This window comes from Rhea americana, unplaced genomic scaffold (genome assembly GCF_003343005.1).
Source record: "Rhea americana isolate MKP2758 unplaced genomic scaffold, rheAme1 scaffold_23, whole genome shotgun sequence".
In the NCBI taxonomy this organism is placed as follows: domain Eukaryota; kingdom Metazoa; phylum Chordata; class Aves; order Rheiformes; family Rheidae; genus Rhea; species Rhea americana.
Window position 1 is genome coordinate 5,594,063 of NW_028186346.1, and position 12,342 is coordinate 5,606,404.

A 12,342-nucleotide genomic window follows, 5' to 3' on the forward strand; every position below is an offset into this window, starting at 1 on the left:
ATTTGAAAAAATACCTTATCTTACTGGCATTTGACAGTTAGAAAACTGATAAATGAAATACAAAGAATGTAGATAAACAAACTGTTATTGTTTTCACCACATAGCAATATTACTTCAGCAATTAAAAACATTTTGGTTCAAAGTATTGTAGTGTTCTGATGTCTTCTGGATCAAAGTAGTATTCCTGGTCTAAACAAAGGTCATTTCTTTTTAGTTAAAGGTTCCTTTACAGTTTTATGGTGCTCTTGAGTTCTTGGTACATCTTGCATTTTTTTTCCTTTCCTGCTTTGAGCTGCTGTCTTTGTCCTCTGTATAGAAGAGTTCTTTTGAGTGCTGTGAGTACACGGTTGGATTAGGTGGAGCATAAGTCATAGTTCTTCTTTGTTCAGACCACCTTTCTTTGAGATGCTGGCCAGGTTGGATAAAACTCTGAAAACAGTAGCAAAAACATTTTCAACTACATGTGCCTGTGGCCAATGAGGTGCGTTTGTTTCCTGTTTTTGTTTGTAACTAGCAAGTGACATCTTGTGAAAGATCATTAGAATCAGATTTCTGAGAAATATTTTCAGAATTCCAGAAACATGATTATGTGGTGCTAATCATAATTATTCTGACAGAGTAGTTAACCATTACAACCGTTATCAGTTAACCATGTCCTGGAAGACCGATCAAAAATGTAAAAGATGAATATTCAACTTTTCTTTTTTTTTTTTTTGAGTTAAAAAGACCTTATCGTCTAGTCCATGTGAAGATAAGATTTCATCCACGCTTAAAATACATCATGGTACTGAGTCTGTATCCTGTATACCTGTTCCAAAACTAACATCCATGGGCATCTTTTATTACAATTCTGACCATTACTAATTTGATTTAAGCAGGAATTAGTGAACTGCAGCACAAGAAACACTCCAAAGTGATATATATGATGACAGTGATGCTTAGTACTTGAATAGAGATGCTGTATAGTAAGTGCCTCCATACCACCAGCAATCAGTCTATTTGATTAGGAGTGTAGGTCTGTAGCTGCTGAGCCAGGGAAATGAATTTCTCCATAGTCAGCTTCCACGTGCAGCAGAAGCTTGGAGGCAGTGTATAGGGACATTTTATGGAGGTAATAAGAACAGTTCAGAGAACAGGAGACATTTCCTTGATACTGGGCATGGGATAAGGGTGCTAGCTGAATGTGCAGCAGAAAAGCAAGGGGGCAAAGAGATTACAGAATTTTACCTAGCTCTGTGTAGAGCTGGAAGCTGTTCATTTTGCGGTCATCCTTGGCATTTGTAGTTACTAGTTCTGYTTGCCAGTGGTGGTATCACAACATGCTAGTTTTGGAGCTTCTTCTCTAGCTCATGGGTTAAGAGGAATTGACAATGACAGATCCTTTATTTGAAGAGTTTAATAAAAATGTAATCTGTTATGCCTGTACATTCAGATGGTTTTATTTTTCTCTGTTATGTATATGTAAAAGTAATATTACCGAAAGTTTTCACTGATGTGAAGGGTCAGAGTTTGTCGACACCATTGGTTTCTAGGTAACAGTATACCTTCAGAATTAGAGAAGAATTTGACTAATTTGAGCTTTGTCTTTACAATGTTTTGTTATGTTGCTTGTAACATTGTTCATCTGCCCTGAAAACATAATATATGGCATTTCCTGCATTTTCCTGGTCCTACTTAGTCAGACCAATGATTCTTTCATTTTCACAGAACTATGTGAGATACTTTTTCAGGCCACTTTTTTAATACTGGTATGTAGTGTATTATCTTCTTATAGACTYCTTGCCAGATGTCCTGTCTGATTATTTACTTAAATCACGAGTATCAGAGACATGAAGCTTTGTCCTCTGTTCTGCTTTTAACATAAGTAACGCTGTTATATATATGTCATAGTAGCTGGCCCTGACACATTTAAAGTAGTTTGGGTTAAACTGAGTGAAGGAATAAGATTTTAATGGAAATTTGGGTTGTTTTGGATAGCTTGCACTGTGAATACACTGTTTTTGTTTGTTTTTAAGAGAACAAAACTTGGCCTAGATTTGCCTTTATAGTCTAATAATTTTGCTGGAGTCTCCGTTTCTGGCTCTTTTTGTCAAAAAAAAAAAAAAAAAAARAAAAAGAATCTCACACATGCAGCTGGCAGGGGTGCTTCATCTCTTCCTGTCCAACTGGAGACAGTGATCTATGTCATTTTTTTTCTTCTAGATGGAATTACTGTAATTTTCCATACTTAGAAATTGTTTCATCTGGTCTAAGTTGCAGAGGCTTAGCTCCTTAATACCAGCAGCTGCTGATAATACATTATCTGGGTGCTTTGTAGGGTAGTAAGCTGAGAATAATCAGTTTTCAGCATCTCTATATTTAAAGTAGGCTGCCTTCTGCTAAGTAACCACAACTTCCCTCGAAAGTTACATGCCACAGGAAGGATGAAACTGCTAAGTCTAGCTTATTAGAGTGAGGAACATAATTCTCCTTGTGTATGATACCAGTCTATGTATACTTTTCTGGAAGAGATGGGATAACCACAAATGTTGCTGCTTTCAGAACAGGTGCAAAAGTTGCTTTTTAAGCTTAGCCTTTTGCAAAACATCTGTCACAGCTGAGGAAAGGAGAAGAGGAAGTGGAGAAACTCCTTTTTTTACAGTAAGAAAAATGAATCTATCTTGGAAAGATTAGAAAAAAAAAATCCAGTCTGTCTTGAGCTTGCTTTCTTTTTATGTTGGAAGGATGCTAATGATATAAGAGGTTTAACAGAGGTCAGTATTCAAAGATTTCTAAAATTAATTTTTTTGCTAGTTTTACCGCAAGGCCAATGAATTTCATGGTGCTTTCTTGTCCGAAATAATCAGAGTTTTGACCAAATTTTTTACAATTATAGAGTGATACATGTTGAAAGTGATCTCTGGAGTCATCTGATCCAACTCTCAATTCAAAGCAGTGTCAGTTTAATCAAGGCTGTGTCTGATAGAGTTCTGAGCATCTCCAAGGATGGAGGCATCTTTTCAGTGCAACCTTTTGCAATCTTTGACTGCCTTCATGGTGGATAAAAACCCTTCCTAATGTTTGATTGCAGTTTTCCTTGTTGCATCTTAAACCCATTGCTGTGTCTCAAGAAGATCCTGGCCCTTTTCTGCATCCCTCTCCATTACATAGTTGAAGATACTGCTAAAATCTCTCAGTCTTCCCTCTTCAGGCTGAACAAACTCAGCACCCTCAGCCTCTCCTTGTGTGTTGTGTGCTTCAGCCCTCTACTCATTTTGGTGTCCCCCCCGACTGGACTTGCTTCAGTATGTCAGTATTTTTCTTGTTCCCTGAAGCCTGCAACTGGATATAGGGCTTGAGATGATCTGGTTATTCATAGAAGGGGTTGGATTAATTGAAGGAGGGGGATTTGAGGCCAATTTGTAAAATCATGAGTGATACAGAGACGGTAAATAGGGAGTCACTGTTCACTCATTTCCAGTATAAGAAGCAGAGGACTTTAAATGAAACTAGCAGGTGTCACAGAGGAAAGGAAATGGCTCTAAAGGAGACAGCTCTAAACACCATGGGTAGTTAAATTGTGGGACTTCTTGCTGCAAGATACTACAGATATTAAAATTATATTTGAGTTCAAAAAGTGACTGGGAAGACTGATGGAATTAAAAATGAGGGCTCTCGTGTCAAGATAAGAGCTCTGACTCTGGAAGTCCCATGTTAGACACTGCAGGAAGCTGAGAGAGTATTCTGGGGCAGTGGGGAGCTTCAGGAAACATGTTTGGACATTCACTACCTAAGCAGCAATTCCCCTATTTTCCTCCACATAAATGTTTGGACTTGGATGTGTTAATTTTGTGTAGTAGCCTTAGTCTGTAGACTAGTGCTTAGCCAAGACTATGTTAGTAAATATTTCACTAAGATGAATTTGATGTTTTTATTCAYGTGATTCTTGTGTGTATTGAGCCAGCATGATTGGATACTGCTAAGATCCAAACTGTTGAGCTTTATCTTGAGTTCTTGCCCTGCTCTGTACAACAGGCATGGAGATAGAAGCGACATGTCCCTACTTTTCAGTTCCTCTAAAAGTGCTCATGTTAGGCAAAGTTTTTTTYGTGTTATTCACTTCAGCTGCACCACGTTTGTTTATTCTGTTGTTGCAGGCTGTCTGTTGGTTTTCTTTGAGTCCTTTCATTTCTTGCTTACATGAAAGCTTTTATATTTTAGAACAAGATTTGCCTTTAATATGACTTATGTAAAAGCAAACAAAAACTCCAAAACAAAGAATTTTTTCCCTTATACTAATGAACTTGCTCATTTAAGAGGAGTCACTAACCAGCTTCAGGAATCATGTTGCTTGTAGTAGAATGTTTGGCATTTCAGGCAGTTGTTGTTGCTATCTTGGACTGGAAGTGACCATGTTACTGACAGGTTCCCCATCTGCATAACTTTCAGGCTCACAGCCAAAAGCCTAGCAGCAATATCTTGGGGAATACTTGTTCTCTTCTGCTAGGTCTGTGAGCTGCAGGAGATTGAGTATTTTTAACTCCATACTTTCAGGTAGACTCCAATATCTTCCAGTCAAAGGTGACTGGAGGAACTGGTCTGAACACTGGTGACAGGAATGCCTAGTTCTACCTGTGCACCTAGAGAAAATGTTGAAAATACTGATCATTCTTCTGTAGAATATGCATACATACTTTGTGATTTTTTTTCACATGCATTTTCACTAGGTGATGTACACTTCTTCAGTGTTCAACCACAGATGTCTGTACAACTTTCTTTTCTGGACTTGATAGAGACAGCTATGATGTGCCATTTGACCCAGGATCATTTTTATTTCTCTGTACTTTATCATATGTTCTGTCAAACAAGATTTGAGARAGGCATCAGCAGAGATAACTCAGCAGTCACCTATCCCATTTTCTTAAGAAGGATCCTGAATGAAGTTGGTAACTAAATATTTGAACCCAACAGCTGATCATAGAGTCATAAACTAACTTAGGTTGGAAGAGACTGCAGAGATCATCTAGTCCAATGTCCTGCTGAAGGCAAGTGTAAGCAGATCAGCTTGTTCAGGGACTTGTCCAGTTGCATCTTGAAAACCTCCAAGATGGAGATTCTGTGACTTCTCTGGGCAACCTGTTCCACTATTTTAGCACCCTTAAGGTTTACAAACAAGCAACCCCCCACCACACACACACACACACACACAGTCTGCCAACGCCTTATACTTTGGCAGTATTTCCCATGTCTATACTTGCACGTATAGACAGCAAAAAGGTGTTTCCACTTTGCCTTCTCTACTCGAGGCTGAACAGAGCTAGTTCTCTTGGCCCTTCCTTGTACGTCATGTGCTCCAGCCCTCTGACCGTTTTGGTGGCCCTCTGCTGGACTTGTACCAGTATATCCATGTCTTTCCTGTACTGAGAAGTCCAGAGTTGGACCCAGTGCTCCAAGTGTGGTTTTATGAGTGCCAAATAGAGCGAAAAGATCATCTGTTTGGACCTGCTGGCTACACTGTCACTAATACAGCTCAGAGGTAGTTGGTCTTGGCTGCAAGAGCACACTTCTGACTCCTGTTCAACTTGCTATCTACCAARACCCCAAGGTCCTTCTCTGCAGAGGTGCTTCCCAGATGGTTACAGCCAGCCTGYGTTGTTCTTATATGGAGTTACTCCAACTTAGATGCAGGACTTGCATTTGCTTTTGATTAACTTCATAAGGTTCCCATCAGCCCATTTCTTCAGCCTGTTCAGGTCTCTCTGAATAGCATCCCTGCCTGCCAGCGTGGCCTACTATTCCCCATTTGATGCCATTCACAAACTTGCTGAGATTGTACTCTGTCCCATTATCCAGGTCATTAATGAAGACATAAAACAGTATGGTCGCAATATGGATCACTGAGGGATTCCCCTAATTATGAGAATTCAGCCATTTTTCCACCCATCTTATCATCCAGTTATTCAGTACATATCTCACCAATCTTTTTTGTAAGGATGCAATAGGAAACTGGTTTAAAGGCCTTGCTGAAGTCAAGGTATATGATCTTTTTCTGCAGATGAATACCCTGAAAGGAGAGCTCCTGACATCTGGCTCACTACCCACTCTTGCCAGGATGTGGGCCCCAAGATCTCTGCAGAACTAAAGTTGTTGAGACGCTATTGAGTGTCATGGGCCGTTACCATGGACTTCTRTTCTGGTGGCTGTCATCCTCATGAACATGACGGCTACCATTTTTGCAGCCAACACCTATTTGAGAGCCATTCTGCCAGCTTTTGACAGTGTTAGAATGAGGAAAATCTTCCTCAGTATCTTCCCTTTCTCCAGTCTTGGTCCTCCATCATTGTGTGATTCAGTTTCTTGCCTGGAAACAAGRTACTGCCTTCAACAAACTGAGAAATTATTTTAATTGTTCCAGGAGGTCACAGCTACTGTTTTCCATGAATAGTCCCATGGAGCTCTTCTGGGAACTGTTCCATTCATTGATAGACATCCTCCCTCATTTTCTCACCTGAAGTTACCACTTCCAGTCAACACGGCTTTATTGGAAACAGCCCAACTTGTTCGACAAAGCCCAGTTTCTTTTAAGTGGTATATAAAAGGATTGATTACAAAAAAAAAAAATGTATTGTCTTAGGAAGAGAAATAAGTTTTTTCCTACTTTATTAGTTCCTGCTACTGCCATGAAAAGCAGCTAGCAGGACAATCTCACTGTGCCCATAAAAGACRACAAGCAGATCGACTGTTTCGTTGAAGGAACGCGGTCCTTCACTGCTCTGTATTTCCACACAGTGTGGAGGTATTTGCCAGGTACAGACATTAGTTGTATCCTGATTTCTTGGGTTTCCTCCCATTCTAGGATCTTTGATTCTGTCAAAGCTGAAGATTAGTTTGTTTCCAGGACAAAGCTCCAAAGCCCTTGATGCTTTAGACCTAGGCCCATAATAAGAGAGGTTCTCCGGATGAGACAGTCGGGGCTTAGTTACACTTTAAAAGGTGTAGTCCCAGGTAGGGTATCTCCCCTAACGGAGAGGATGTTTTCAGCACCCMCATAGATGAAATTCTAAATCTCCTGAAGATTCAAAGGCCACACTAACTGCCCTGGGCATAGTCTATTCTTTCAGCAGGAGGAAAATACCTTTGGACCCTGTGCAGTTTCATACAGGCTCAGCTACATTCTTGTTAAGTCCACCTGGTCTAACTTAGCAAAGAGGTTTGTAACATAGTAATTCAAAAAAGTCACCTTCCCCATCTTTGACTCTTCTATTTATCCTTGATTATCTGCTGGATTAAACAGATATRCCTTTCACTTAGTCTGGTCAGAGTCCTCTTAATATCTGCCTTAGCCCTACACTCCTAAGTGTAGAATTAAAATGTATTCTATCATATTCATGTCATGAATATGTTATTTTTAAGATCCTTATTGGAATTTACACACCAGTTAGAGACCCTGTTTCCCCCAAGACCATCAGTCGCGTCCTCATAATGAGCAAACTGTTTGAACCTGTTGCTGCTTGTCAGCACTCTGTGAAGAGTGTGGGTGAGATCCAGATCTGTATGGTTGTTTCCCATCCTCTCATGGAAGGTGTCATTTTCTAGAAAAGTTTGTACCAAATAATGGATTCTTACTTACAGAAAACTCAACTGCTGTTTTCTTTTCAAAGCTCATACTGTTTCTATCATGTGTTGCATGGCRTGCTCTGTCCTTTTACTGACAAAATCATATCCTTCTTTCCTCTTTGTGTATAAGTAGAAATATGCAAAGGGTCTCCCAGATTCTTTGTACTATATATCTGATTCACTAATAAAGAAATCCTGTTTAGTGTAAGGCTGTGTCCCATGAAATCTCAAGCAAGTAATTTCGAAGTAATCTGAAGTACCTTTTTTCAGCAAGAAGCATCGACAGTCAGTACCTCCAGGGCATCTACCTTCAGGTGGTCACACTTAATAAACATTACATGCTCACCAAAAGGAGAGCTGTATGGAAATCCTCATTTACATTTCAGAGGATCCTGCCCTAGGAATTTGCTGGTGTGAATCTCCCACAGTATTAATGATTTACCTTCTTTTGAAGTTAAGTACTTACAAGGTGCTTTCTTGCAGCTGGTTTCTTTCAGCGGAGTCTGGTTTTGTGTTCACTGCCTTCTCAGCATCTATTATATCTTATAGACTCAATGTTAAAAAGGAAAAGTGATATCAGGTATAGCTTCACTTCTTTTATCCTTGTATGTGTGGAATGCAGGACAGGGACTTGAGGTGTCCAACTGCAGATACCTACTATGGTAAAAATACTCCAACAAGCAATGTTGGAGGAGGAGTACCTGCAAAATTAATGGATGAAGGCATCTTGAAGAAAACCAGTTCTTTGGAAACAGCCGTAAGAGTTTTCAACGTTMCTGCCGTCTATTGCTCTCCTCCAGTTGCTTGTTACCACATATCTGGTACAGGTTACCAGCCCCGCAGTACCACTGGTAGAAGGAAATACTTTAATGCATTCTCYCAGGTCAGCTGAAGCCTACACCGTTTTTGGCAGTTTCAGATAAACACGCATAAAAGAATCTTACCAGTGGTGTCAATGAGTTTGCCTGAGCTATGAATGCTGACAAGTAGGGAGGGCAAATGGTGGCTTCAGCTGCCACAGCTGTAAATTGGCACTGTCTGTCTGTGYCTCTAGGACTTCTGTCAGGAAGCTGAGATTATCTCAACTCTTAAAGATTCTGATTTTATTGTTTCATTCAGTATTTAAGAAATATTAAATCCARTATTTGAGAAATAATAATAAAAGGAGAAAAAACAGCTTTTGTCACACCAGTATCTAAGTGGACCAACACGCTGACATTACCTGAACAAAATTAGTATTTTGATGTGAAGTTAGCTATTTGAGAATGCTGACATGAGTTTAAAAACAAAGTCTCGATTTAAAAATAACAGAATTGTTAACAGAAGACTACAGGGCTAGAGGAATTTAAGTTAAAATTTTCAATATTGATCCTTTTTTTCCACTGAAAAGTAAATAAATGTATGATGTCACGCTGTAATATACATTTGAATTGTATTTTACAGGCAATTATAAAAAGAATTCTTGAATTAAGGATTTTATAAACATAATTAGAGCAAATGCATGCCACAGAAGAACCCCTAGACATTAGTAGAGTAAAATGAGCTTGTATATGATGCAATGTTAATAAAACATACATTTTATTTCTACAACTTCTAGACATTCACCGGTGGTTCATCCATGGTTTTATCAGGTTATCATTTGTTTACTATTACTGAAGCAACATTCTTAAATGTTTTAAAATAGTTTATTAAAAAGGCTGACAAGAACAGAACTGCTATTGTAATTAAAAATTGAAGAATTAAGTAGAACTTCTCCTATTAAAAACATTTTTTTTCTTAGTCTGTTTTTCTGTACCTGCATAGTGTATTTTGAAACTAGAAACTCAATTTTAAACAGTCTAAGCTATATGAAAGACTGATTATTTTATGTTTTATTTCCCTTAAGAAAGTAATTATTAATTTAATTGTTCTGYGCTGTTGCTGCTGTTCACATTTGACCCTTCCAACTTTGCAGGTAAGCAAAGGTCAGCACATAAGGAAGGAGGGGACTGCAAAGACAAACATAGCTGTGTGTGTTTGATGACTTTCCGTAGAGCCTCAATGCTGGCAAAATAAAGGCACAATAAATAGCATCCATTCTTTTGAGATCTGGCATAACTTTTATCAGGAATTTTCCTTTTTTGTCACAGCCTCACAGTGCAATTACCACATCATGTTGGCAAGTGAAGCCATATTAATAAAATAGAAGACAAAAGACATGGGGGCCAGGAATAAAGTAGGGAAGGAAACTGAGACATTAAGGAAGAGCATGACAGCAGGAACCCAGGACTTGCATCCTGGATGTATACTAGTATTGAGCTAATTGCAGTACGAGCTGTTTGTTCATCTGGTCTTTTCTCTGGCTTGATTTCAGCATACCCAGATAGATTCCAGAAATGTTCTGAGAAGGCATGGTGGGAAAGCATGCTCTTTCCCAACTGATCCTGCTGTTGTCATTTGTTGATCTCTTGGATAAACAGTGCTCAAAAAGAGGTGGCCATCTCATTCCATTAAGTCTAATCTGTTCAGCAACTTTTTGTGACTTCAGCTGTGAGGGTTTATACCTCTTTCTAAAACCTTTGTCTTGTGCCCATCTCTGACTTCAGTGGGCGTTCTGTATTACCCTGTGTCACTGTTCTTTCAACTGAAATGATACTTTCATATTGAAGTCTTTTGCTTCATCTTACTTTTGCATTATAAATAATTTATATGCAACTTAGAACAGAGGCTCTTTACAATGCATGCTAGTAAAAGAAAAAAGAGAAATCCTCCTTTGCAAAAAGGAACAGAGAGATAACACACCTTGCAAAGACGAGTGGCTTAACATATGGGAGACGTTCAGTGTTGGGGAGAAACAAAAAGTTCATTAACTTTTCATCTATTATATTTGACAATGTTATATGTGTTAATTTTCCAATAAGACATTCATGCTGCAAATACTAAAAAATACAGTTTCACCTTTAGACCTCTAAAGGGCTATACACTAAGGATTTGTGATAGTCAAATTGCGTACAGAAATTGTCCATTCTACTATTTTTAGTAAATCTTTGATTAATTTGCTTGTGTGACTGACCTGGCAAAACCATTGCTGTAGTTGTCAACAGTGCTTTAATTGGAATTCAGATAGAGGTCTTGCAATTTTCAAATGCACTGGTTTTAGTCAGTGAATTATAAGCTCTTTCTAGTTTCTTCCTTTCTCAGATACACATTAAAATGTGAGTCAGGTCTTTGACTGAGTGAGTAACATCCAGACATGTATGTGCAGTATGGAACTTGAGCATTCACAGTGGTACAGATTTAGAAATATAATGAGGTCAGTCAAAATGATACAGCTAGGAAAATTATAATTTTGAGTTTTCCTGCTGTCRTGTGATGATTCTTTTTCAGTCCAACATCATTCCATGATTTCCTGATGCTCTGAGAAAGAGAGTCTTATAGAAGTTGCCACACAAGAGCACAAAGAGCATTTACTGTGGACCAAGGATTTTTAAGCTTGCTTCACTGCAGTGCACTACAGACTTTGTTTTTCAGATGACTTTCCGTTGGAAGATTTTGCAAGTACCATCATTTGTGTTTCTCCCACATCACGTGAGCTTTCCTCATGATGTGACCTGACAGCACTTGAAATTGATATACTCACTTGTCGTCTCAGTATTTTCATTACAGTTCTCTTGTATCCTTTGCATGCAAAGAAATAGATAAAAGGATCTAGGCAGCAGTTAAAATTCATCAGAAACACAGTATAATGGAGTGACTTCTGGAAAATTTGCTTTTCATTGCATAAGGGTTCGTTCTGAAGCTTTTTAATCATGTGTTGTATAATTGCAACATGATAAGGGGTAAAGCAGATTATGAACACTATAATTACAAATATGATTGTATTGATGGCTTTTTTGTTTATCCCTGATTTTTCAGTCAGTGGATTTTCCTTGGCAGTTTGGAAAAGTTTGCAACTAATTTGAGAGTAACAAAACAGTATAATCCCAAGGGGAATAAGGTACCCTATTAAACAGGCAGCAAGAAGTATAAATGGTAGATGTGAGATTCTTTCAAAGTTTGGGTATTCCATGCATGTAGTCCTTTCTTCATCTTTGTGTGACATAGGTTGTATAAGTAAAGGAAAAGTTTGACTAAATACAAGAAACCAGATAAATACACAAATGCCCTTGGCATATTTAATCCTTCTGATTTTGTATCGGAAAGGGTGGACAACAGCAAAAAACCTGTCAATGCTCAAACACGTCATGAAGTTTACACCTGCGTAAGTGTTGATATAAAACATGAGAGCAGTTATTCGGCATAATGCTTCTCCAAAGGGCCAGTGGAATCCCAGGGCATAATAGGTTATCCTTGTAGGCAAGGCAATACAGAACAACAGATCTGAGAAGACAAGGTTGGTTGAATAGAGGGTGGTAGAGTTGATTTTCTTTCTGTTTTTAAAAATGACAGCGAGGGCAATTGCGTTTCCAAGCACTCCAAGAATCAAAATAAAGCTGTAGAACACAGACAGTAGTATCCTGGCTGTATCTTTATGTTCGTACAAGTCACAGGTAGAGCTGTTTGTCTGAGAAGTTGTGAAAGTGTCCATTTCTGGAACCAGTGTTACTGCAGGGAATTCAGAAGACCTAGTGAGAAAAAACRAAAGAGGGCGTTTTGTAATAAATACAAATAAACTTCTTCTGCAAAACAACAGCCAACTTGTATTGCAGAAGGCAACATTCTGAAAAACTGAAATGACACATCACTATGGTGGAATACTTTTTCAAG

The 12,342-nt window shown here is 38.6% G+C and overlaps 2 protein-coding genes across 2 annotated transcripts in view; one reads left to right on the plus strand and one right to left on the minus strand.

Moving 5' to 3' along the window:
- UBAC2 (UBA domain containing 2) overlaps window positions 1-12,342 on the plus strand; it is a 110,987-nt gene that overhangs the window by 39,792 nt on the left and 58,853 nt on the right. The gene's annotated exons all lie outside the window — the stretch shown is intronic.
- LOC146595300 (G protein-coupled receptor 183-like) overlaps window positions 9,277-12,342 on the minus strand; it is an 11,689-nt gene continuing 8,623 nt past the window's right edge. Inside the window, exon 2 of the mRNA XM_085305992.1 lies at window positions 9,277-12,200. Coding sequence (XP_085162118.1) covers window positions 11,087-12,200 — 1,114 coding nt within the window. The 3' untranslated portion in view covers window positions 9,277-11,086. The remainder of the gene's footprint in view (window positions 12,201-12,342) is intronic.